Source organism: Pezoporus flaviventris, unplaced genomic scaffold, assembly GCF_033815535.1.
Source record: "Pezoporus flaviventris isolate CSIRO_AGI_PZ_B2104156 unplaced genomic scaffold, CSIRO_AGI_Pfla_v1 ptg000007l, whole genome shotgun sequence".
In the NCBI taxonomy this organism is placed as follows: Eukaryota; Metazoa; Chordata; class Aves; order Psittaciformes; family Psittacidae; genus Pezoporus; species Pezoporus flaviventris.
In genome coordinates this window covers 19,927,382-19,954,369 of record NW_026892555.1, presented here as the reverse complement: position 1 = coordinate 19,954,369, position 26,988 = coordinate 19,927,382, and the positions used below count along the sequence as shown (strand labels likewise).

The 26,988-nt window shown below is 40.2% G+C and overlaps 1 protein-coding gene across 4 annotated transcripts; it reads left to right on the top strand.

Moving 5' to 3' along the window:
- Positions 1 to 264: 264 nt before the first annotated feature.
- FZD6 (frizzled class receptor 6) lies at positions 265 to 26,967 on the top strand. 4 transcript variants are annotated; one of them, XM_061447953.1, is made up of 7 exons: positions 658 to 784; positions 7,167 to 7,296; positions 16,572 to 16,768; positions 19,748 to 20,765; positions 23,781 to 23,929; positions 25,174 to 25,602; positions 25,909 to 26,967. In XM_061447953.1, the coding sequence occupies exons 3-7, from the start codon at positions 16,587 to 16,589 to the stop codon at positions 26,063 to 26,065; spliced, it is 1,935 nt and encodes a 644-aa protein (XP_061303937.1). In that variant the 5' UTR covers positions 658 to 784; positions 7,167 to 7,296; positions 16,572 to 16,586; the 3' UTR covers positions 26,066 to 26,967. The 4 variants fall into 4 exon arrangements, with proteins under 4 accessions (XP_061303936.1, XP_061303939.1, XP_061303938.1 ...); XM_061447952.1 differs by lacking the exon at positions 7,167 to 7,296 and having other exon boundaries at positions 265 to 784; XM_061447955.1 differs by lacking the exons at positions 7,167 to 7,296; positions 25,909 to 26,967 and adding an exon at positions 24,891 to 24,929 and having other exon boundaries at positions 265 to 784; positions 25,174 to 25,286.
- Positions 26,968 to 26,988: the final 21 nt, after the last annotated feature.

Sequence of the window (26,988 nt, the reverse complement as noted above, 5' to 3'; positions counted from 1 at the left end):
CGGGCGCCGCTTCCCAGGGCGGGGCTGGGAACCGAGCGCCGACAGCGGGGCGTTGGGAGCAGCGGTGGCTGCGGGGCCCGGGCGGGAGCGGCGGCCGAGCTCACCGCTCCCCGTGGGCGAGGCGGCGGGAGCGCGGGCAGCGCCGTGCTGCTGCCCCTGCAGGGTGTGTGAAGCCGGGGGGGCGCTGCGGGACCGGGGGGGGCGCTGCGGGACCGGGGGGGGCGCTGCGGGACCGGGGGGGGGCTGCGGGACCGGGGAGGGACCGGCGGGAGCTGCCCTCTCCTGCCGGCCTTTGCGGAGACCGCGTTCGGCCTTCGGACGGGTGGTCGCGGTCGGGTTGTTTCTGCTGTTAATGATTAGCCCTGTCTCTTCCTGCTTCTGCAGCTTGCAGGCTGGAGGAGGAGGGGGATTTAATAAAACCGCGGCCAGCCGAAATGGGGAGATGCCTAAAGCAGCAGTGAGGAGTCTGTCATCTGCCTAGTTTCCCATGTCTTTGTCTTGCGCTGGAACCAGCAGAGGAAGATGTGTATTTTTATCCTTGTGCCAAGCTGGTCCGTCTAACTCCTGAACAGAGCTATGCGCTGAAGTTGGAGGTCCTGACAAAATGGGAGTACTTGTGTTCTCTGTGACTTGCAGTTTACTTCTAACTCTGGTGAGAGGGCACAGTTTGTTCACATGTGAGCCAATTACTATTTCCAGATGTTCAGGAATGCCTTACAATATGACTTTTTTTCCAAACATCATGGGACACTATGATCAGGACACGGCTGCTTTCCAAATGGAGGTAAGTTCCCCTGTCCCTACTGTAGTATGTAAATATTACACTGTGAAACAACCTTTTTGTCATTGAGAAATGTTTTGTGATGCCTGTTGCACAGAATGCCAAGGCAGATAATGTTTAGTGACTAGGTGTTTCTTTAAAACGTTATGAGCTATAAGGCACCCCCACCCCACTTCGGGTCCAGTGTTGGAGTGGAATAGGTGTAGCACAGTAATGTGGCTATTCAGAGCTCTTTGGCAGAGCTGATTATGTATAGCACCTCACTGATACACAGGGCAGTTCTTGAAATTTTCTGGGGTCATGGCTTATATATTGTGGCCCATCTGAACTTGGGTAGTGCAAAAATAATGTTTATAAGTTGCTCTTTGTTCCTCTCTCGGTTTATATCTACTAAGGAGAGAGGTACTTAAACTTATTATTGGCCCATTCTCCATTGTGGCTTTGCCTTCTGTTGTCTTCTGACTCGATGCTGAAACTTCTGACTGAAAGTTGGAGGGTTTTTAAGCTGAAAGCAAACACTTTTCTTACTTGAACTGATTGTAACGTGGCTCCCTTGAGAATATGCCACCTTGTGGAAAAGCTTTGCTGATAGAAACAAAAGGGCCAGAGCCTCTCTGGGTGAGAGGCTTGTAAAACAAGTTTTAAACCTGTTTTAATAGTGGCTTTTCAGTGGTAAGAGGAGGGGGAACATATTAACACAGATCTTGAAAAGCTTATTATCTTGTCCTGTGCAGAGTGAAACAAGCGAGTTGAAAATTAAGAAGTTTCTGGTAAAAAAATAAATAAAATTAGAGATTGTATTGGAGGTGGCTACTGTTGTTAAAATCTTATTTGCATATTTTTTACTGAGCTTGGAGGAGGAGCTTGGTTCAGTTACCAAAGCATTCTTTTAGTGTTGCTTGGCATAGTCAGGATTCCCTGGTTGGCCTCTAGCTGCCAGCCTGGAACAGCACAGGATTTGGTCTCGCATTGTGTTGCCAGCCTGGTGTAGGTGTATGGGAAATTCTGGTATCAAATGTCAAGACACCTGTACACAACCAACTGAATTCAGCTGCAGGTCTCAGATAAATTGTGGGCTTTAAAATTGGAAGGCAAGCTTATAAGCTTCCGTTGTAAACTCTGTGCAGTGCCTTATCAAGTCCTTGTTTGTCAGGAATGCTTTCTACAGCGTCTGCCACTTTCATCTCATCAGGTGTGCTGCTGGTTCTTACTTGGTGTGTCTTTGCAACTGTTGAGCCAGCTTTTGTTAGTATTTGTGCCTTCCAGTCATGCTGCTGTTACAGCAGATGCCACAGAGCCATTTTTATTAGATTGCTACAACTGACTTTTCTGAACTGTCAAGTAGCTTGTGCCTACTGCATGTCTTCTGGAAGGGGTTTGTGGTTTACCTGTTCTCATACAGCTACTTCATAAAATCTGAGTGGTAATGAGAAGTTTTGTTGCTTTCCCTTTTTTATCCCCCCATCCTGTCTCCCTTATAACCACCTCTGACCACTGCAGCAGTTGATCACTACTCAGCCAACTGACTGAGTGGCTGTGTGGAACAACAGTGTTTATTAGGTTTTGATTTCCTTACCCTGTATCATTTACTTCCTAGTCTCCTGTCATTGCCACTGTCTGGCCTCTAATTTGTTATACCTCACTACTCTAGTGTTGTGCAGACATTTCTAAACTACCTCATGTGTCTGTGTGCTGATCTGCCTGCCTCTATTTGTGATTCAGCAGTGCTGATTGACTGCTGGGTCAAACTGAATTTTTAAGACATCTGCTTTACTGATGAAAGAGTAAGGAAGTTGCTTTCCATTCTTATGTAGCTAGTGTTTAATCTGTTGCTAGTGGTTAGATTGGAGTTAATATGATAAGCTTTGGTGGTTCATTGCAGGACCCTTTTTTTCTGAGGGAGACCAGTATGTACCAGCATTCCTTATACGTTTTGACGTGTATTCTACATGGCATTTGGTAATGGTGCCGGTATAGTTTGTCCCTAGTTGATTGTAACAGGGAGCCGCCTTAGGATTGTCAAAAGGTCCCGCTTTTTTGCAGAGGGGGGATTTGGTGTGGCTTCAGGGGAGAAGGAACTATTGATTTCTGGAGTAGTGTTTAATTTCACCTTGCAGCCATAAAGAGGCAGTGGACTGGGGGGTGGAGGAGACTTCAGGTGTTATAAGAGCTTGAATTTTTCGGTAATTGGAGGTCCAAACCTTGTTCATAACAAAGAAAGAATTTTAATAGTATGTTGGTTAAAACTTCATTCTTTTGATCTTTGATAGGAATGCTTAAAGGCTTTGTTTTCTAATTCCATCTTGTTCTTCTGCCTCCCCTCCCCACAGCCTGTTTTCAAGACTGGGCATGGTTTTAGTATGTAAACACTGGGTTTTGAGATTAACACTTGTAATATTTTCCTCACTTTATGTTAGCTGACTTAGAGTAAGCTGCTTAATCATGCAATCACAGGGCATGTGGTGGAAATGCCTTCAAGAAATCCAGTACTTTGTGCAGAAAGAGCCTTAATGTTAGTCCTGTTTTCTGCTCCTGTCTCCTCTCAAAACTTCTTCCCGTTACTTACTTGGAGTGTTAACTCCCAGAAATAGCAAACCTTTGTTAAGGGCATAAATCTCACATGCCGGTGAAGTTCACTCTCCAAAACTGTTATAACTCTGTGTCCTGCTCTTAAGGCTCTGCAGGTGTGTTCTGCTGTGGGTAGTCTTGTATATCCAGAAGAGCTGTGCTTTCCATCTGCTGGAGCATGAAGGCTTCTGTACAGTTGCTCTGCTGTCTGGAAAGGTGTTAAATTGGCATTTCTGGGGTGGTATCTTCATAGTAATCTTCCAGGAGAGGATGTATGTGGAGCCACTGTCTCACATAGTGGTTGTCCTCCAGGAATTCAGCTACCTGTGGTCTTGCATTTCTCCCTCATGTATCAACTCTTCATAATGATGTGCTGGAAACTGGAACACTGGACTGATTAAAACTGGAAAGAAAAAAAGATTAACTCAATCTTATGTTCTGGCTAGTGATGATAGCTGCACTGGGCTCTTACTCTCTGCAATAGAAAATTCGTAATTTCCAGATTTCTCCTTGCTCCCTCATTCTCCCCCTTTGTTTGTTTGTTTGTTTTGGTTTTTTTTGCAGCTGTCAACTTGGCAGATTGTGTTTAGGCTACTTGAGTTTTACTTTAGATTTGGATTAGTTTTGTTTACACAACAGATGGTAAAATCATGTGGCTTTGTGGTGTGAAGTTTTGTGTATGTTATCTGAACAGACGCATGACAATGGAATCTAATTGTTTGCAGATGCTCAATGTAGCTGTATCTTCAAGCAGTTTAACAGTAACACTGCTCATGTTACTACTAGCTCAGACAGGGAGGTTGAAGACCTGAGGTTTGTTGGGGCAGGAAAATAGATGGGCACAGCAGGATAGATGGTCTATTACAGCTATACTTAAATAGCTGTAACTCCCCCTCGTGGTCATCCGCGAAATCAAGTCACTTCTAATTCCAAAGTAGCTTCTACTTTTACCTATACTGGGCTAAGTTGTCAATATAAGGCATTATTCCGCAAGGCAGCGAATATTACTGTGTTGTAACTTTTTTTTTCGTATCTCTTGATCTGTTCTGCTCCGGTTCTGGAATGTGTTCACTGTAGACAAGCCCTTAAAACTTCCTGATGTGGGTAAGATCTGTGGGTCTGTAGAATTACAAAGGCAAAAGGCTTGCCAATGAGTTTTAAAGCAGACTATACAAACCACTGGAACACATCCCATGGAGAACAATAAAGTACCTCAGACTGGAAAAATGATTTGGTAGTGAGTTTTCCGTTCACTTCTGAGTTTGTGACTGTGTGCCAGAATACATGTGTGCATGTCTGTGGAGAGTTCAGTGCAACTGGCTGCAGCAGTGGGAGAAATTATAGGAGAACTAGGGTTGGTTTAAACTAACAAAACCAGTTTGAAGTGGATTAAGTACCACCCTCAAAAGTTTAATACTGAAGTCCTGTAAGTTAAAATTTGAAAGTAATCACTTAATTTGCTTTCACTAAATATAAATCTTCTATTAATTCAATATCGAAGTATGTCCTAAAACGGGAGAGCTGTGTCTGGCAAGCTAAATAAGTGTGTGTGCGTGTGTGTGTGTGTGTGTCTGTGTGTATGCGCACAGGGAGGAGGAAGCTGCCCGCCTTCTGTAGGTTGAGAGTTTTGGGAAATAAGTACAGTTTTGTGTAGAAGGTTGTTACTGAGTTGCTCTGGAAAATAGGTGTGAATTTACTGAAACCTCTACAGCTTCAGTTAGAAAAAAACCCCACCAGTATTCTTTATCTGCCTCGAGTTAGGTTTTGTCCCTGCTGCTGCCTCAGAGCCTAAGACGCAAGAAAGGGTGCAGAGGTGTGGACGTTGACCCAATGGAGGGAGCAGGAAGGGTTCTTTAGTTCGTATTTTGCTTGTAACATTTTCTGCTGTTTCTTTACCATGTATCACTGGTACTAACAGCCAGGCAAGGCTTGTATAAGAAGAGGTAAAGGCTGCAGGCAGTACATATATGTTACTCAGTACAAACTAAGGTAACTTTTCTAGCTTACCAGAAGGAAGTGGTGATTACAAAAGATTTTAGTGCTGAAAGACCTACATTGAGGCTTGTTAATGAAAGTTTGCAAATGCCAAATTAATTTTTTTATATATGCTTCATATGGATCAAGGGAAATCCAAAGCAGTGCGACTGACTTCTGTGCTGGGTCTCTAGAAATAGTTGGACAAGAATAGTTCTGGTTTGAACATCACTATGTTGAATGTAGAAACGCTTGGCCAGAGGGTCAAAACAATATGAATTATACCCATCTGTGTCATTCTGTATGATACCATAAAAATTGGTGGTTTTATTTTTGCACTCTGGTGTTCCAAAGAAACACAAGTCAGTATTGGTTCTTACAGCGGTTCTTACAGCAACACATTTGTAAACCATCTTTGCTGACTCCTGTGTGTACACTAAATTACAGCCACTAAAAAAAGTGTTTGTTACCTGTAGTACTGAGGCGCTTCATGAAGTGTTACGAGCTTGTGCAGATTTGCTGAAACCAGGCAGGTGAATGTGTGTAATCCTATTACGTTGGCTTTAAGGGTATTGGTCATCTGCAAAGCCTAGCGCTGCTTTGTCTGAAAAGCATTTCTCATCTACTTGATAATGTGAATCATACTGCCTTGCTCCTTGTTCTGAAAGGATACTGCTTGGAATTCAGAGCGATCCAAAGTAATGCATGCTTGATGAAGAGTAATACACCCACTCACGGCATGAGATTGAGGAGTTTCACTCTGGACTAAATTTAAGCCAGTCCTGCTGTGCATGAGGTCCAGAGCTGGCCTGTGGAAGGTGAGGTCTTTCTCAACAGCAGACCTTTCTGGAAAGCTTTGTGGTATCTTGTGGCTCTCCTGCAGATTACTGTCCCTTCCACAGTGCCCTGTCTAGTGTTCCTATGTAGCTGCAAGCATTGGTAGTTTAAGTCTTATTGTACAGACCATGCCTTGGCTCCCCCCTCTTCTCTACACTTGTGTTGTTTGCTGAGCACAAGGCACCATAAGTATGTGATGGGCTTAGTCTTGTAGCTGTAGCCTACTCCAGGAGAACACTTGTGAATGGAGTCATACAACCATCCCTAAAGCTGTTTATATAGAGAAGGAAAACATGGACAGAGCTACTTAGAACTGCTTTGCCTTCATTGATAGGAGGCAGTTAGGGCTTGGATACTGGGTCGACTTTTTGGAACACATCATCCTTGGAGTTGGAGAAAGCCAGCAGTGGGTACAAAGCTTTCAGTTGTAAAAAAGTGTGATTTCAAGATCATTTCCATGTTTTTAAGGAGTAGCTGTTGCCCTGTGGAACTTCCTGAACTTCACCTGGTCAGTAGCAAATCAGGTTAGGGAAGACAAATCTGCTGAGGGTGATGTGGTGGCCGTAATTTCAAAGGTCACTCTTCACATTGTCTCCTCTTGAATAGTAGACAAGATGGCAAAATTGTATACCGTTGTGTACAGGTGGCCCACACTGTTTTCCCTCAGCTGTCCATGATTTATCAGATTGTTTGGGTTCATGCATGTCATTAGCCATTCACATGCAGTGCATTGGCCCATGGCAGCTCTGGCAACAGCAACTTGTTTGTCTTTCAGAAATTGCCACCCCTGTCATTGTCTAAAACCTCCTGATGCTTTACCAGTTGGGCAGCAGGGTGGGCCTAAAGCTGCTCTAGTCTTTTTCTGTGTCTTTGATGGATCTGTCAGTGATTACTTGCCCAGTGTTGTTTCTCTGTCTTCCTCAGTGCCACCTCAGCTGCATGGTGCTGCAGCATTACCTCAGGGTGAACCCCCAGCCTAGTTGTGTGTGCTTCCTTTTGCCTGCAGCACTCTAGGGATGAGATGCTGGGGGAAGGGGAGAAGGAAGAGGTGCCTTTGCATATGTGTTATATAAAGAGGAGGGTACATCCGTCCACCTCCTTATCAGAGGAATCTGTGAAAGAAAGGGAAACCAAATGTGAGTCCTTGACTGCCTGTGTGGCTAGAGTACAATAACATGTTTTGTGAGCTCCCTACAGCCCCCAGCTTCTCATGGATGAAGATTTCTGCAGTGTGATGGAGATGCTGGGGATGTACTTGCTTCTGTTTAGGCTGGCTCCTGTGAGGAATGGGCGAAAGCTCACACCAGATTGTCCCACTGAGTATGCTAAGTTACTGCTGTGCTACAGCAAGCAATGAACTGTTGGGAAACTGCCTCTTCTTTGATTCTTTGATTTTGCTAGCAAGATGAGGCAGAGTGTTTAAGGTGTCAAGGATTTGGGTGAAGATTTTGAAGAGGTGGAGGAGAGACTGTGGGAGGCAGTTCATGCAGAAAGAGGCTCCTGTAGTAACATCACTAGCTTTGAGAGAACCCTTCCTTATATTTGGATATCTTGCATTTGGAGAAAGGAGAAAGAGGTGATCATAAAGTAATGGGGTAAAGGAATTAGCTTCCTTCTTTAACAGCTGCCTCATCCATCTTTTAGAATTAGGAATTTATGTATTTATTTATTTCTTTGTTTTTATCTAAAAGTGAGTTGCTTATTGCTTTCTTGCCTTTCAGGTTTGCTTGTGTCTCAGAATAAATAAAAATTAAGAGTAAATAAAAGTTAGTAAATAAAAGTAATTTGAGTACGTATGTCTACAGAGCAAAAATCTATAACTACTCAGGTTATAATTGTTTTAGACATTTTTGTCTTCATTAAAAATAACTGAACAAAAATGCCACAGAATAAAATATACCTGCAGAAGATAAAAAACATTTCCCACACTTAGGAATCCCCCTTCTTTTTTTTTTTTTTTTTCCTCAAGGAAGGATTTTATGTGTATCTTTTATACCTTAAGTACTTGTTTTCCTATCACAATAATGATCTACTCTGAATAATAATGATTATTAGTAATAATGTTATGTTTTCAAGCTACAGTCAAGGTGATAGCTAAAGAAATGAAGGCTGGTTTTCCATTTTGTGTACACACTGATCTTTCCAGAAGCAGTGATTTTACAGAAAATTACTCTGAATCAAAAGTTATGGCACATGGTGAATGCTAAGTATATAGGAGGTTGGCTACATGGTGAAAGTTTCCCAAACACATATGAAACAGAGGCTGCCATCCAATTTTCCTGTCCGGTTTTTTAGCCGTCTCTGGTTTGTGGCTCAGACTCTTGGGTTGTTTGTTTCTAGTGCTGTCTGACTTGTGTTGCTCTGTGTCCCTGTGTTACCAAGAATTCATTCAGCAGTCCAGATGTAATGATCCTGTCCTCTTTGTCAACAACTTGTGTGCATGATGGAAGAAACTTGTGCAGATTTTCTAGGGATTAAGCCAGTCTGTTTGAAGTTCAGGAAAGCATTTGATACTGCACTACATGAAAATTGCTAAAAATACTAATATTTGTAACTTTAACTAATCCGTTCACTTTGTTGTGATGTAGGAGATGTCAGCTGGGCATGCACAAGTCTGATGACTGAGTTGAAGCCCATGAAGCTGCAATTATCTACCTGACCACCTGCAGTTCTTATCTCTGTCTTCTGATTTCAGTTATTTCCAGTTGGTCATATCTTGAGACACTGTCACACTGCTTGGCTGACCATGAGGCAAGCTATGTTTCATTTTTACAAGATATGGGCAAGAAACCACTGGATGCAGTTACTTTAAATTGTGTTGGATTTGGGATGCTGAGGGTGGCAGGTTATTATTCCCCATTAGCATGGGAATTAACTTCATAACGCGGGAGATTTTCCAACTTCTGTACAATGTCTCTATCCCCACCTAACCAGTAGCATGGCTAGCCCAGGTCTGCGTGGAGTGGGAAGCTTGATGGAGGCAACAGTGTGGCTCCTTGCAGAGCTTCCTTGGGTCTGATAAAGTCAGCTTTGAGCAAAGGTGTTGTGCCATATAACTGTGTTCCTGGGTGGACTTGTGACAGGATCAGCAGCCATGTAGAAACAGCACCTGTATGGGCTAGTGCTGGTCTGTGCAGAGTTATTTCAGAAGGTTTTTTCAGCTGTTTCAGAAAGCCACAGAATTGGCTTTCTTGCCATCCCACTAACTGTCATGGTAAAGGGCGCTGAGAGCTCTGGTATTCATAGACTGGTAAAGGAGGTGTCTGAATGTGGATACCTGAGCATTCTGAGTAGTAGTCTGTTGTATAAACAGTGCCTCAGAGTTTGGTGTTAGTTTTAATTGAGCATTTTCTTCTGGCTGTGAGGTTATCTCTGCTTCCTGAATTCTGTGAATGTCATTCTTGGGTGCCTCTGGGTGTGGACATCAGGTAGGGAAACTGCTGTGAGGACTTTATGAAGTGCCTGGAAGTTACACATCAGAAATTTCTGTTCCAATAGCCAGTCCCCTTTGTGGATCTGGCTCTTGATTGCTTTACTTGCTGTTGCAGAAGATTACTTGGGAAGATTGATCCTGTTATGACTGAGATTCTCCTGATTTAATTTGTTCATGAAGTAGGCAAGGAAGAAAGCATGGTGCAGGGCTGCTACTCTGGGAGCTTGGGTGGTGCTGTTATGTTGAAGTGAGTCCCTACACTTAAGAAGACAGGGAAACATGAATCTGGTCTGACTTTTGGAACCAGAGCAATACCTAATTCTGCTGGAATTCCCTTCAAATGAGGATCTTTTTTATAGGTAGCAGTCAGTCTTTCAACAGCATTACTGGTTATCTTCTAGATTGTATTCTACACAAGAAGTTCAGTAATGAATCCATTTACTCCTGTAATACATGGCAAATACATGATTTTTTTGAGGTGGTTCTGTTACTACAGTCCAGATGTAATGAAGCTCTGTCCAGACATTGGGTGTTTGAGAGCCTGCAGTTAACTTGCATTTGTCTGTCTTTTTATGCTTTGTATAGTATACATAGAGATAACTTACATTTGTTTGTCTTTTTATGCTTTGTATAGTATATATAGAGATAAAACCATATATAGTTTAAAACTGTGTATAAATCAGTTTTGTAATGCTTGGGAAAACTCTCTCAGTTGCTTTGGCCTGTAAATTGCAGAGGTTGGAATATCTATAATTTAGGTTGAGCTATAATTTAGGTTAGAACCACAAAAGGCCGTGAATTTTGCTAATAAGCTATTTTTGGAAAGTATTGGGGTACTACTTTAGTTTACTTCAGAACAGCTTCTTAGTGAAGTGTAATATTCTTGGTTATATTGTTTCTAACCTTTGCTTTAGTTAAAAAAGATAAGAACATTGGTATTTTTATTTCACACTTCATTTAGAGTGAAAAAGTGGAACTAAGTTGTTTTACTACAGAAAGAATTTTTGTAGTTGTTAGTTAATGCAAAACAGCCTGGAACCCATAGAGGTAAAAAGCAAAATATTTTACTGTTTTATCTTTCTGTGTATGTATCTGTATAATGGCAATGACAAGTTTAGTGCCTAGTTGTGGTGTCAGAGGAGTGTTTGCTTGTCAGTTTGTTTGGTTTTAAGGTGCATGAGTGCCTTGTTGCCTACTGACCTTTGAAAACCTTCCCCATGTGCCTTGTCCTTACCCTGACTGGATTTATGATTAATATTCTCATCAACTTTGAATAGCTAGTATGAAGGTTTAGACCTGAGTATGTATATTTATATATGTATATGTATCAAAGTCTATATTGTGTGTAGGGGTGAATGACGGCCAAGAGCTTGCAAATACACTGGTGATTTTGTTGCAGATATATTGACCGTTCGTGTGATGGCTCATTCAGCTCACTGAGCACTTGCTCCACTTGGTATCTGACAGAATGCCTCACTAGTTTCACTTTAGGTGGGTGATGAAGTTTCTGGCCGATTGAGTCTGTGCTGCACAGGCATCAGTCCCTGATGCCACTGGCGTTTACAGCACAGCATTCTTTAAGATAATGGGCTTGTCCTAAAGGATGATGCTTCAGATGCTGACCAGTTGTCGGCTCCCACAGCTGTACAACCATGGGAGGAGCAGGCAACTGGGAACGGTTCAGTTATCAGCTGCTGCAAGTGAAGCTGTCCCCACGCTTTGTTTGGAGCCCTTTGAAAATCCAAATGCATGCACTGCCTTTGCTGTTTAGTCGAAGAACAAAGATGAAAGCTCATATCTTTGCAAACAGCTTCCGTTGCAGAACAATATCATTTGATCCACTTGCTTGTTTACTACTTTTTTTAATTCTCTTTTTTTTCCATCAGCTCCTTGAACTCCAGATTGTCCTTGTGTAGGAAATTTAAACTATTGTGTCTTTTAAGCCAAGGTGATAACCTACTTTCTACTCTGACAAAAGGTTTTATTCTTATCTCTGTAAACACTAAACTGATTATGTTTAAAATATGTTTGACAAGCTTTTAAATCAATTGTGACTGCATTTGTCTTAATTGTGTTGTGAAAGCTACAGAAAGTAATGCTGGTTTGTTTAAAAGCAGCTTATTAAAATTTGAATGTGTGTTTTGAATGCTTTTACCTCTGTCAAATTAGGCTGCACTGATGATGCATATTAAATTTGCATATGTTCATACCTAAAATATTTTATTCTTATCAGTGAATTTTAGTCCTGAAAACTCTTTCGTTGTAGAGGAGTTACCCATGATATTTTAGCTGAGTTTAGAAAACACAGATTATAACTGATACTCGCAGCTGGCAGCAGTAGTCAATTATTAAGCAAGCTCAGGTGGTGACACAGAGTATGTGGGACTCCAAATTAGTTCCTACCATCTTTGCTGGTAGTTTGAAGGATGCTTGACATTGTGCTAATGTTCATGAGCTACAGTCACATTTCTGTTTTGCAGCTCTGCTGTTAAATAACAACTTCTAACAGACATGTAGCAACAAGATGCTGACATCTAAACTGCCTCAGCCTCCTGCAAAATAGTTTCTAAATCCTTACATACCAACTTAAAAGTGTCTTTAACTTGCCTTTGAGCTAAATCTGTCACTGTAACTTCCAATAGGAAGACCCTGTTTTTTTTCTCAACCTTGCTTTGAATGTAATGGAACTTGAGCATTTCATCCTTCGTTTAATTCCATGTGTTAGGACATTTATTTATCATTATTTAATTGTGCATGAATTAGAAGTTGGAGATTCTTGGCAGCTGATTCACTGTGGCTAAGAGCAAATTGCCACCCTTGCTATCCCATCTAGTAATTGTGTGAAGGCATTAATCTCTCTGGGTATGATGCTAATCTCATTTCCATCCAGTCCAGAATAACTATTTAAACAGTAGTGTTAGGATTAAATCAACCATGCCATATTTGTGTCACCGTTTTTAATTGAAACAGATTGTCATTATAAAAGTGGATAAAGCTACTGTGAAGATTGTTAGTATCTCTCTGATTATGAAGAGCAATTGCTGCCTGTTCTTTTGAGACTGCTTATATACACCATAGTTGACAGCAGCCATATTTCCTAAATATCAGGTACGAAAGTGTATATGTAAAATACACTGATTTAGGTTTTGAGGTTGTACTTCAGTTCTGGAGTGACACTTACGGGACAGTAGTTGTGTGCAAGTCTGGTACTGTAAATTTATTAATCATTAATTGTTAATAAATACAGTGCTATTCAAGGAGGGGGTTATTATTGTATTAGTTACTGTCACTCAGAAAAGAGTCTTTGTCACTGCGAAAATGTGTGGTCAGTGTTCAACTGTAGTCAAGGCAGATAGAAGGCAAAGTATATTAGGAAAGGAATAGAAATAAAAATTTAAAACCTTATTATGCTAAGGTTTATCAGGATGGCAAAATGACATGGAAAAAGTAAAGAGTAATCTGTTAGCCGTTTGTCAAAAGACAAATGAGGTTGCAAAAGCAGGAGTTACAATAATGTGCTCCTTTCTCAGCAGTGCCTGATTATGCAGTCTAACTTACTGCTGTAGTATTTGCAAAGGGTATAAGTGTAAATGATTGAAAAAGAGATTAGATATGTTCTAGGCAGAAAGGAAGTTTGTCGGTGTCTTTTCAACACAGTGGTGGTATAACCTGCAGCTGATTTCCTAAACCGCTGGTTGCAGGGAACTGGAAGGGATGTCAGCTTGTTTTGCTATGTCCCACTTCTCACCAGCTGGGGTGAGAATGGGGTGACCAGCTAAATGCAGTCTGAGTTTGGTCTGACTCAGAAAGTCTGCTTGTGTCTTCAGAACATGAAACTTCCTGCTTCTTATGTTTATACTTTCATGTGTCAGAAGCTAAATATTGTTAGCAAGCTGAAAGAAATACTGTAAGAACAAGTACTCTTGGCAGCCAGGTCCTTGGATCTCTACTCTGATTACATTACAGGCTGAGCATAGGTTTCTTCCTAAAATATCACATTTTTGTATTTAGCTGTTCACACAGTTTTGCATTTAAATAAAATAGATTGTTAAACAACAGTGTTTAGCCAGTGACAACATGCCATAGTTAGAATGGTAAAGGGTGGGTTTATGTCTTTCTCCACCAGATATCACTTTTGTTATACTTATTTGCTGTATCAAGGGGGTGAGCCTACAATATGTAACCTTAATAGCTATGTTGGAAAACTCAATTTAAAAAATTGTTGCTTATCAAAATACTTTTTTTTTTTTAAAATTCTTACTTTGTTGAGCAAATGTTGCTGTTTTACCTGTGGCTGCAGAAGTTCTTGGCTGGCACCCCAAAACTTGCTCTGGAAAATTATTTTCTATCAACTGAGATAAACTTTGTGGGACACAGAAAGGAAAAAAGTAAAAAAAAATCAAGACAATTTCTATAAGACTGAATTTCAAAAGTGAACTCAGTTTCTACAGGAGCTGTATGTGATCACCGAGGCTGTTAGCTTCATTTTATCCTAAGTGCCAGGAAGAACAGACCTAACATAAACTAACCATTGGAACAAATAACATTTAATTGAAAAGAACACAAGCATCATAATTATGCAGAGGTCATTTAATTCATTTGGAGTTAACTCTTCACTGTTATTTTCATCTTAACCATGCAGTGTTTAGGAATTAATCTGACTGATGGAACTGGAGCATGTTATACCAGAGTTATACTACTCTCCTTGTCATAAAATATTTCAAGTCTTGGTTCCTGCAAAAGCAGCTCCAGAGCAGACATCCAGAGAGACAGGATCAGACCTCTGTGCGCCTGCTGTGATGCATCTGCAGATGCAGCCAGAGTGCTCTGCAGGATAGTGCCAACATTTTTTTGTTTTTTTTTTCATAAAGCATTTTGAAGTTATTCTTGCTCTGCCTTATCTTCTCCTTTCACCCCTCCGTACACATTCCTGTGCTTACTGCAAAAGTCCCCTGAGGATTTGTAGGTAATCCATTTTGGAGGGGGAAATTTATTTATCAATGTCTTTTATTTTAAAATACGTGCTTGGCATGCAGTAAAACTTGATCTTTGGCTGTAGGGGTGTGTGCATGTGTGTGTGTGTGTGTGTATGTATATACTTGGGTTTCTTAAAAGCTGGCAAAAGTAAGAATGCTATTCAGGACTCAGAAGTTAGTCCTTCCCTTACCAGTCCTTTGTTGAATATTTGATTTATGTAGCTGTTAATGGCAAAGAAGTAAATAAAAATCTTCCTAAATAAAAATCTTAGTAAAAACTTTGCCTACTTTGAAAACTTCACACACTGTCCCTGTTTATCGGAACATTTAAAAGTGTGTTAAATACTATTCCAGTTTTCCTGATGCATGAAATTGACTATTTAGGTATGATATGGAGATTCCTGTTTCCTGAAATACCAGAAGCAGTTCTTCAAAACATGTACTTTGTAGAATCTTAGAATGCCAGGTTGGAAGGGACCTCAAGGATCATCTGGTCCAGCCTTGCTTGGCAAAGCATGCCTTAGACTAGATGTCCCAACGCCCTCTGTGGCTGAACCTTAAAAGTGTTCAATGTTGGGGAATCCACCACTTCCCTGGGGAGATTATTCCAATGGTTGATTGTTCTCTAAAACTTAAAAAAAAAAATTAAAAATAACTTCAAAGGCTGATGTGACCCTGCAGGTGGCTTTCACCTCAGCTGTGGGTTGGTTCCCTCGGGGAACGAGCTTGTTTTACTTTCATGAGCTGGCTCAGGAACGTGTGTCTGGTGTGGCAGACAGGACAGTGAACAGCAGCCTGCAATGGATCTGAAGGCTGGGGCTTATTCAAGAACCAGTGGGGCTGGATCCCTTCAGCACACATCCCTGCAGCTGCTCTGTGTTCCCTCCCTTTCCCTGGGCAGTCTCCGCACCTTGGTGAGTGGAGAAGCAAGCCTTTTCTGCGCATCCCCCTAGCCTGCCACCCCAGAGCTTTTACATGGGCCAAATGGCAGTGCACCATATATGTGCTGTCTGTCCTGGCAGTGCCTGGCACCTCCTGGCCCTAGCTGATCTGTTGGTCCATGTGCCCTCCAGCAGATCACCAGCACATGGTTGGCGCCTTCAGTTTGATTTCTGCTTGTGCTCGCTGACACAAGGGCTTGCTTACACAGCCCCCCAGCATTCCTGCTTCCTTCTGCTGGCCCTGCTGCTTTGGACATACAGCCCACTTAGAAGCACAGGAGCATGCCTGGCCATGCTGTTAGCATGTCATCACTTGCTTCCTTCAATGAGCTGCCCTTACAGCAGTTCAGCACTTGCAAAAATGTCTGACAGCTTCTGGTTTGTCTGATACACAGTAATATTTCAGCTAAAATAGGTTTCCCTAATAACAAAGTTGGTAAAATGTAGAGTTAAGGGGGGAGGGAGGAGGAGGAAGGGGCAAGTTGCATTAAATATCATTTTGTGAATTCTCTAGTCAGAACATTCATCAGTCATGTCAAATTTTGAAATGCAGTGTTTCAGAAGTGAAGAATAATGATATTTAGACCTTACTAATCAAAGAAACCCAAACCTCTCTGGCATGAGAGAAGACGATGAGTGCAACACACCACTTAGACTGAAAATGTAATCTAACAGGAACTACAGGGACAGGAGCACTTTTAAAAAATCTCATTTAGAAGCTGACTGGTGAATGTAGGAACTTAGTGTTTCCCTCTGTTTCTAAACAATCTTAGCCTTTCATAATATCATTAAAGTTTCTAATATTGTCAAATGGTAAAAAATCAGGTTTGAGTAGTTAGAGATTGGCCAAGATCCCAGGGCAAGGCTAGAAGTGTTAACAGAGCTTCTCACTGCTCAGGTCACTGGGTTTTACTCTTTCACAACTGCTGAACAAGCACTATATTCTGTTGTCTTTTCAAACCTACAGGGGAACAAATGTGATCCTTAGTGATGAAAGTTAGTTTTGACTACTTGAATTATCTTTTTAAAATTACTAACCAAAGCCTTTTTCTTCCCTGTAGCCTTTTTTTCCACTTATGAATCTTCACTGTTCACCAGACTTCCGCACATTTCTGTGCAAAGCCTTTGTCCCTGCCTGCCTAGAGCAAGTTCATGTGATTCACCCTTGTCGAAGCCTCTGTGAGAAAGTATATTCTGATTGTAAGCAGTTGATGGACACTTTTGGAATCACATGGCCTGAAGAGCTGGAATGTGCCAGGTAGGGTATTTTTCACATTGACAGGGGGTGGGGGCGATGTTTTCAATTGACCTAGGCTAAGTTGAAAATCTCAGGTAGAATGTTAAATATCACCACCTTGCTGTAGCTTCCTTGTCTTTGGTGACCCTGCAGTGCTTATGCATAGGGCTATTTCCTAATTAAAACCTGTTTTATTCAAATGATCACCTGCATTTCCTGCTTGTGACTTTCTTACAACAAATTTCTGCAGTACTTTTCAGTATTCAGATCCCTGCAAAAAGAAGTTTTTTAGTATAGTTTTCATAAAATTTGTTATAATAAATGTTACAGAATATATTTTGCTTTGGTTTCTGATCTCTGAACTAAGGGTGATCACACTTACTTCATGGGGATTTTATAAATAACTGCTCATAAAATAATTAAATAGAAAATATTCTGTAGTTGAATGGACACAGCGTTAAGTCATAGAAGTTTTATCTTACTCCTAACTGCTTAAATGTGCAAATTCAGTCTTGTGTTGCTTTTCCTGTACTGCCTGCCAAAAGTCCCTTTTTTAAAAATTCCACTTTTCTCAGAGATGCTCACATATATCTTCCAGAGAGAAGACAGTTAATACTACATTTGGGGAAAAGGTATATATTAAATGGAAACCACTGAATACGTTCCCTTGTAATCTTTTGGGATTCTGACATTCAACTGCAGATAAATTATTAAGGCCAAATGGTGGTAGTGGTTGGGTTGTTTTTTAACACACATCAGGTCAAGAACTACAGGAAAGGAGCAGAAAGTGGAAATTCAAATCATTTTTCTAACCCCTGTGCAGTTGCTAATCTGTGATAGGGCTGAGAGAGAGCTGGATCAGTAATTCTGTGCCATGATCTCTGGTAGAAATCTGTATTGGGGTAGAAATCTGTACCAGAGTGAGTATGATAGATGGCATTAATGCCATTTTCCTTAGTTCTGCAGGAAGATTGTGGGATTTTAAAACAAGGAGACATCAGCTTTTCCCATCTAGCGTGAGCTTTTATGCAACAGTAGTGCTACTCAGCGCAGCAAATGTCTTCAAGAATTGTTTTGAAAAATTAGGAAAATTACAATTGAAGACAGTTACTCAATGTATCTTTCAAATGACATTTAAAATTAAAATACATTTTGCAGTAATTACTGCAGCTTTAGATTATTCTATTATTGCTAGCATTTACTGACAATGAACCTGCTCTGTTCGTATGTGAAATGTCTCCCCAGGCACCTTGACCTGGGTTCAGCAGCAGCAGTCATTTTTCTCAGTCTTAGTAGCTGGTGCAGTGCTGTGTTTTTGACTTTCAACATGGGAACAGTGCTGATAACACCGATGTTTTTAGTTGTTGCTCAGTAATGTTTACTCTGACCAAGGACTTTCTGAGTCTCATGCTCTGCCAGGGAGGAGGGGAAGTCGAGAGGAAGCAGAGGCAGGACGCCTGACCCAAACTAGCCAAAGGGGTATTCCATACCACAGCACATCATGCCTGGTATATAAACTGGGGTCAGTTATCTGGAAGGGCTAGATCACTGTTTGGGTCAGGCTGGGTATCTGTCGGTGGGTGGTGAGCGGTTGTATTCTCTTCCCTTGTTATTTCCCTTATCATTATTATTATTGGTGGCAGCAGCAGTGGTTTGTGTTATATCTTAGTTACTAAACTGTTCTTGTCTCAACCTGTGGGAGTTACATTCTTTCGATTCTCCTCCCCATCCCTCTGGGAGTGGGGGGAGGAAGTGGAGGTTGGGGAGTGAACTATTGTCTGCATGGTTCTGAGTTACCGGCTGGGCTTAAACCACAACACACCTACAAGAAATCCAGGTGATGCAGGATGTTCTTACCACAGCAGAGATCCTGCTGCTGGAGCCCGTTGAAGAGGAGCTTGTGAGAGGATGGTCAGTAACTGGAATCCTCAGATTCCTACTTCTTTATTCTTACAGACATACATAATGCCTAGGAAGACATGGGTGAATAAAGCTTGCACCGTTTCCATGCATAATGGTCCAGCCCTTGGTTAATGAAAGAATCTGCTACAGAATCAGTTCTCTTAATGATTAGTCTGGATTTATTTAGACAGCACAATAACGCAGGGGAAACAAAGAACTGAAGGGGTGTTTAGCTTAAGCCAAGCTTGCAAACTAATATTGAAGGACTCCTATAATAGCATTTCACAAAAAATGTTTTGAGATAACAGAAATTTACTTTAAAAGTTAAAATGCAAAACTTGTTCTTTTTAAATATATGCTTAAACTTGGAAAGCATATAAATATAAACCCAGTTTTGAGTAAATGCCTACCTGTTTGAGTTATAACTGCATAAGCTAGTTTGAAGATATGTTCAACACTGCTAGTACTGTATTAACCATATAAAAGGTCACATATTGTGTTCAATCAAACCCTTGAGCAGTTGAGTCTTGAGCAATTTTTAGATGAACACTAAATTATCACTATTGCTAAAATAGTGATAATTTTTTACAGTGCTTATCTATTCTGCTTTTGTCTTTTTCAGTTAGGTAGTTTTATTGTTGTCAACAATGAAATATTACTAAAACACAAAAATTATAATCATATACTGCATACTGTCAGCCTTCTTTCTTTATTCCTTGACTGAGGCTTGCATTTTGACAACATCAGTCTCCAGAACTCTATTGTTATCCAGAGTTAAAAAAACCCTGCTGGGAATTTTTTAATATACATATATGAAAGTTTAGTAGAATTTAAGACTCTAAAAGAACAATTGAAATTAGAGTAGTTTCATAAGCAATAAAACAACAGTTGAATAGCTGTGCTTGAATAGTCTTCTAAACTGAAAATATTTTAAGTCTGTTTTTTAAATACCACTTGAGTTTTTAATGTAATGCACATTTTGCATTATCTACAAAATTTAAAGGTGCTTAGAATCAGATTTTTTTCATATTTCTAAGAAATAATTGCAGTTAAGAATGAAGAGTATTAAGATATTTCCTCTTCTGTTTGTTTATGTAGACTAGTCAATTGTGATGAAACTGTTCCTGCCACTGCTGCTGTAACCACAAACATGCATGGAACCCAGAAGACCCCAGGCCAGACCCGAAGGGATTATGGATTCTGGTGTCCACGACACCTACACACTACCAATGGACAAGGCTACAAGTTTCTAGGAATTGATCAGTGCGCACCCCCATGTCCCAATATGTACTTCAAAAACTATGAATTGGATGTTGCAAAAAGCTTCATTGGAATAGTTTCAATCTTTTGTCTTTGTGCTACGCTTTTCACTTTCCTGACTTTCCTGATTGATGTTAAAAGGTTTAGGTACCCAGAGAGGCCGATCATATATTACTCTGTCTGTTACAGCATAGTCTCTCTAATGTACTTTATTGGATTTTTACTTGGGAACAAAACTGCCTGTAATGAGGCAGATGATAAGTTAGAAATCGGTGAAACAGTTGTTCTTGGCTCCCAAAACAAAGCCTGTACTGTCCTTTTCATGGTTTTGTATTTTTTCACTATGGCAGGAACTATATGGTGGGTGATTCTTACAATCACTTGGTTCCTTGCAGCGGGAAGAAAATGGAGCTGTGAAGCTATTGCGCAAAAGGCCATGTGGTTCCATGCGGTTGCATGGGGAATACCTGGTTTTCTAACCATTATGCTCCTTGCAATGAACAAAGTTGAAGGGGACAATATCAGTGGAGTTTGTTTTGTGGGTCTCTACGATCTGGATGCCTCTTTGTACTTTGTGCTTTTGCCGTTGTGCCTTTGTGTCTTTTTCGGTCTCTCTCTTCTTTTAGCTGGTATTATTTCTTTAAATCATGTGCGGCAAGTCATTCAGCATGATGGCAGAAACCAGGAGAAGCTAAAGAAATTTATGATCCGAATTGGAGTTTTTAGTGGTTTATACTTGGTGCCACTTGTAGCACTTCTTGGATGTTATGTCTATGAACTGGTGAACCGGAAGATCTGGGAAACGACTTGGGTGTTTGACCACTGTGACCAGTACCATATTCCTTGTCCTTATCAGGCAAGTAGCAGTTTCCTTTATAAATTATAATGAAAAGTTAATTAACAAAGCCCATTATACATTACTATATCTGCTGTGCAATTAGTAAATCAGTTCAAGAACGTGCGGTGATTAGTTGATTTTTAAGTGAAAATTGGTGGTGTGAAACTTCTGCTTTGAAAGTTTTTGTTAATCAAATTGATAGCACAGGGCAGTTAACTCCAACTTAATCTAAAGGGAATATATGATCTTTAAGGCATTTGAATTTATAGAATCATAGAATAGTTAGGGTTGGAAAGGACCTTAAGATCATCTAGTTCCAACCCCCCTGCCATGGGCAGGGACACCTCACGCTAAAACATGTCACCTAAGACTTTATCCAACCTGGCCTTGAACACTGCCAGGAATGGAGCATTCACAACTTCCCTGGGCCACCCATTCCAGTGCCTCACCACCCTTACAATAAGGAACTTCTTCCTTATATCCAATCTAAACTTCCCCTGTTGAAGTTTTAACCCATTACCCCTTGTCCTTTCACTACAGTCCCTAGTGAAGAGTCTCTTCCCACCACACTTATAGCCCCCCTTCAGATACTGGAAGGCTGCTATGAGGTCTCCACGCAGCCTTCTCTTCTCCATGCTCAACAGCCCCAACTTTCTCAGCCTGTCTTCATACGGGAGGTGCTCCAGTCCCCTGATCATCCTCATGGCCCTTCTCTGGAGTTGTTCCAACAGTTCCATGTCCTTTTTATGTTGAGGACACCAGAACTGCACACAATACTCCAGGTGAGGTCTCACGAGAGCAGAGTAGAGGGGCAGGATCACCTCCTTCGACCTGCTGGTCACGCTCCTTTTGATGCAGCCCAGGATACGGTTGGCTTTCTAGGCTGTGAGCGCACACTGAAGCCAGCTCATGTTCATTTTCTCATCGACCAAAACCCCCAAGTCCTTCTCCACAGGGCTGCTCTGAATCTCTTCTCTGCCCAACCTGTAGCTGTGCCTGGGATTGCTCCGACCCAGGTGCAGGACCTTGCACTTGTCATGGTTAAACTTCATGAGGTTGGCATCAGCCCACCTCACAAGCGTGTCGAGGTCCCTCTGGATGGCATTCCTTCCCTCTAGCGTATCAACCGAACCACACAGCTTGGTGTCATCGGCAAACTTGCTGAGGGTGCACTCAATCCCACTGTCCATGTCACTGACAAAGATGTTGAACAAGACCAGTCCCAACAAAGTTCATGCTGGGAGGAGGGTCATTCTTCATAGTATGTGTACCTAAAAGTAGTTGCTCGTTATTTGGGTACCTAGCTCAGTATCAAAGCACTTAAGGTGAATTTTCATCAATTTCAGTTGAAGCTGAAATGATGATTCTTGAAGATTGAGAAAATCTAACTGGGATTTTGTTGCTTATAACCATAGATTTTAAATCACTCTTGTCCTTTTTTTTTTTTTTTTTGTCTTTGAAATGTAGAAGTGTAAACCACTTGAAATTACCAAGCAAATTTCCAGTATATTTTTCCCATGATAGCTGTCATTTGCAGGCTGATTTTCAGTATATGAAGAAATCTTAAAAAACAACCAACCAAACAAACAGCAAACAAAAAAAGAAAAACAACCCAACAGCACTTTAAAGTGCAGAAGTGTTTGTATTTAACATTTGACTCTTAAAACACCAACTTCCTTGGAAAGGCTTTTAAAGTAAATCTGCCCATGTTCAGTACTCTCTATGGATTAAATCTCTTGTAAGTACATAAAACTCCCTGCAATTGCAAGTAATTTGCGGTTTCTTTCCATTAAGAACAAATATAAAAGATGACACCATCATTAGGAGAAATGCAAGTGTCTCATGTCATCTTTCATTGCTTTGCACTTACCATCTGTGTTTTTACTGCAATAAACTATCATTAAAAAGCTGAATATAAGCACAGGTATTATGGAATGATAAGGCTTGATCCTTCTACATTCTTAAGCATCCTCTGTATCCTATGTACTGAAGTTAGTATAAACTGAGAGTAGCAAAGCTTACAGACTTCTTTATTGCTTTGATTCCATTACTGTTCTTAAGAAGTGCACTTTGTCTTCATTGGGCTCTGTATAAACCTAAACGGTTCAAAATTACAAAATATACAAGATAAAAACAAGGCTTTGATGCTTTAAAAAAAAAGCACGTTTTGTTTCTTAGTGCTTACCTACTTATAACAGCTTGGCATAATAACAGAGAGCATGTACTCTCAGCCTCTAATTAACCTATTGAAAAGAGTAAATAGCAACAGGGAATGTTACACAGATAGACTTAATGGGATCTGTCCCTGTAATAAACAGCACATGCTAACTGTGGAATAGATTAAAGTGGCATGCTCAGCCTTGGTTTACCTGAGCAAGCTTGAAGACTTTCATTATATTGGCCTGATCAAAACCAAATAAAACCAAACTTCAGCTTAAGTAGCTAATGTTACCTGGCTAACAGAAATAGTGACTTTCATAGATGGGACAGGCAGATAGGTTAGGTAATGTAAATTAAATTTGCAGCATGGGAGCAGAAGATAATAATCTCTGAGTTAAATATCTCTGCTCCTATGATCCAGTTCTGCAAATAAGTGGATTAATTTTGAAATAAACAAAAAACTACTCTTTATTTCCCTGCGGTTCCTTGAATATGCTGTGTAATCTGATTAGCTCCCAACTCATCCACGTACTGTTTCTTTTAAGTTGAAGGGAGAAATCTTACACATACAAGCTATCTCTGAAGAACATGGTTACTAATACTGTTACCCTCCAAATTATCTTTCCTTTCAAGTTAAAAAAAAATAAATTCCTTCTGACTAATCTTCTCTGTGTGTATTCAGCTGCAGACATTAACCAGGTCTGACTTGACTGTACATGTCTAACATTTGTCCTCAGTACAAGCCTCAACAAAGACCAGCAGCCATAAGGAGAAGGTCTCTTTTACATCATTTATTTTGTTTTCTGTGCATAAAAAAGTAAATCAACAAGTGTATTTTCTTCTTTGCATTTATTCAACTTTGTTATCTTCTAGGCAAAGGCACTAGCAAGACCAGAAATATTTTTGTTTCTGATGAAATATTTGCTGACATTGATTGTTGGCATATCTCCAGTCTTCTGGGTGGGAAGTAAAAAGACCTGTTCTGAATGGGCCAATTTCTTCAACAGAAACCGCAAAAGAGAGTAAGAACCGTTTTTTTTATTCCTGTTTTTTTAAGTATATACCTTAAAATAAGGTGGAATTTTGGCATATCTCTTTAAATATAGCTCAGGCAATCAAAATGTTCTCCTTCGACCCTTTCTAAATGCTGCATATGGGCATCAGCAAAATTCCATTAGAGTTTTTGGAAGTTTTACATAGGCAGTGACTTTTCAACATTTTCAGAAAATAGAAAATATTTTCCTCTGCTGATTTGCTCTCTTTCGTAAAGCAGAAGACATATTGTTGTTCAGCATTGACTACTGCATCTCTGATTTCCACTCGCATGGGAGAAGATAATTTCAGCTGTCAATTTAGATCCTTTCACATGTTCTGGATGCTTCAGTAGCACAGTGCTTAGCTGTGTTTACTGTCATAATAACATCCTCTGCTTTTCTCCTCTGCCAGGCTTGTCTTATTTTAAAATTCATTTTCATTGAACCCTCCTTAGTGTCACTTTTATTATATTAGTCTATTGTTCCTTATTATTTTTCTGAAACAGAATAATTCAGTTTTATTACTTAATTTATTTAATTTCGATCTGTGGATTTAAACAGATTATAAATGTCATGCCCATTTCTAGTAGTTGTCATTTTATTTCTTGATGATTTCTTTTAAAGTATCTGTATTACTCATAAATTATGCTGTGGGTTAAGATCTTTCTCTTTGGATTTCCCAAGGCAGCAGTCCTTAAGCTCCTTTTATTTTACATCTGCATTCCTTGATGGTGAGCTTATAGCTTCCTTTCCTTCTCCCCTCTTTTTCCATTTCCTGTATAATTTTTCGTGTGTTTCAGATGTTAACTGCTTTAAGCTATAAGAATTTAAAAATACCAAAGTCAGTTTTATAATGCTTACCTTTTTTTCACTTAAACAAGGTTTACTTTACATAAAGTTAATTTCGTAATACAGCTGCTTATGAGCTAATCCTGCTTTCCTGTCTGAGATGATTAATCAACTGAAGCCATTGGACCTGCTTACAGAAGTAAGAAATGTACAAATCTGCTTTATTTAATTGTTTCACAGACATCATAGCTTTGGAGCCATTATGATCAGGGCTTTTTTCCCCTCTTTTTTTCACATATTTTTTTTTTATCTCATGTTTATTAGCATCCAGCTCAGACTGCATCACTGATTGCTATTCTTTCATGGGTTTGTGTACAAAGCTGTATTACACTCTGTATAGGATTATCCCCTTCATCCAGTTACACACTTGTATTTTCTTTCAGTCCGATCAGTGAAAGTCGAAGAGTGCTGCAAGAATCATGTGAATTTTTCTTGAGGCATAACTCCAAAGTTAAGCATAAAAAGAAGCACTACAAATCAACCTCACACAGACTGAAAGTCATTTCGAAGTCAATGGGGACCAGCACCGGTGGGACAACAAATCATGGAACGTCTGCAGTAGCAATCACTAATCATGATTACTTAAGCCAGGAAACCGTTGCAGAAATTAAAACCTCTCCAGAGACATCTGAGAAAGAGGTAGAGGCGGATGGAACATCAGTCCAAAGAGTCGACGAAGGTGAAAACAGTGGAGATCAAATGTTATCTGGTTCTAAACTGACCGTGGATCAGGTGGAAAAAAGAAATAAAGCAGATAGCACATGTCACCTGAGTAGCTTGGGTGAGAGTATGAAGAGAGCAGCTGAAGGAAGGTACGTCTCCTGAACTCAGTCTTTTGCATGTTTATGTGTATGACCATTAATTCTTTTTTCTGGTAAGTTTTCTATTTCTTCTCTCTGAAGAATCAGTATATTCTCAGTAATCATTCTGAGAGATGGTAAGTCTGAAAAAGAGCAGTGGTGACCCTGAGCTTGGCAAAATGTACAGAACTGTACTGCATTCTCTTGAAAATAATATAGCTTAAATACATTTCTAGTAATGAAATCATAATATTTTTTCCAATGTAATGCACTGTGCTTAAAATTGAGTCCCTGTATTTTCTTTTCCATTACTTCTAGAATAACTCCTAGGAGTGATTTTGTTGAATCTCCTCCATTACAAAGCAGCTGTTCCCAAATACCTGATGTCTCACAGTCAGCTTCCCTACCGCTACTTGTCTACTCGGCTTCAGATACCAGAAGAGACTTGGATTCAGGAAACAGTTCAAACCTTTGAAAGATTGAAATTTTATATGAACATTCGCAGTGTATAAAACTGATAGGGATTCTGTGTTACACTGGAAATACTGGCTATTCTGTGCCTTATTAAAAAACACAAGTATCTTGCTTTGCACTTGAAAGATGTAGGTTTTGTTGTGGGGACAGTTAGCAATAATGTACTGTATTTAATCCTATCCAGGAACAGTGGAAACTAAAGTCCTGTAGGATATGGCTGGATTGACTAGCAGTAATTTAACAAGAAGAGGAGAGAAACAAATATTCCCAATAGAAAAAACACTTTGTAATGAATTGTATTAAAATAATGCTTAGAAAGCCCTGTTACTTTTCAAGTCATGAAAGTTCCATTTTCATCTCTGTTATTTTCCAAAACGTGGAGGTTTTTTTTCCTCTTCTTTTTTACTGTGTCTTTAACAGCAGTATCACTTTACATAAGGGAAACACAAATTTATAAATAGTCCCTAAATTATGTGTCATGGTGTATCGATTATAGCACTGTTTTATGGTAGCTTGTACACTGAATATGAAAAGGAATCTGAAATTATAGTGACTTATTTTGTACATAAAAATGAATTTTGTAAATAACTGACTGCATAAGGTCAACATTTATAACTGGTGTTTTGTATGTATTGTACAAACTTAGTAAGGTTAACATGCTTCCCCCAGGTTGTCACTAAAGTCAGCAGTCCTGTGGTGATCAGGCCATGTTCCTTGTTTCTGCGTAAAGCAGATTGTACTGTATGTGTAACATGTGACATACACTGTGCATTGGGGCAGGGCTGGTTGGACATCTGTGGGGATGTTGGACATCTGCAGGGAGAATGTGTTAGATGCAGCACTGCTTCAGAAAAATGCTTCCTGTAGCCCCTCCTGGTGTGGTGATCCCATGCATTGTGCCAAAGACGCTGCTTGGAGGGCAGA

Bases quoted from the DNA above. Each gene is read 5' to 3' on its own strand.
- FZD6 (XM_061447952.1), top strand. From the start codon at position 605: ATGGGAGTACTTGTGTTCTCTGTGACTTGCAGTTTACTTCTAACTCTG. The intron at 785-16,571 runs GTAAGTTCCCCT...TCTTCCCTGTAG, and splicing joins CGGCTGCTTTCCAAATGGAG to CCTTTTTTTCCACTTATGAA. The intron at 16,769-19,747 runs GTAGGGTATTTT...TTGTTTATGTAG, and splicing joins GAAGAGCTGGAATGTGCCAG to ACTAGTCAATTGTGATGAAA.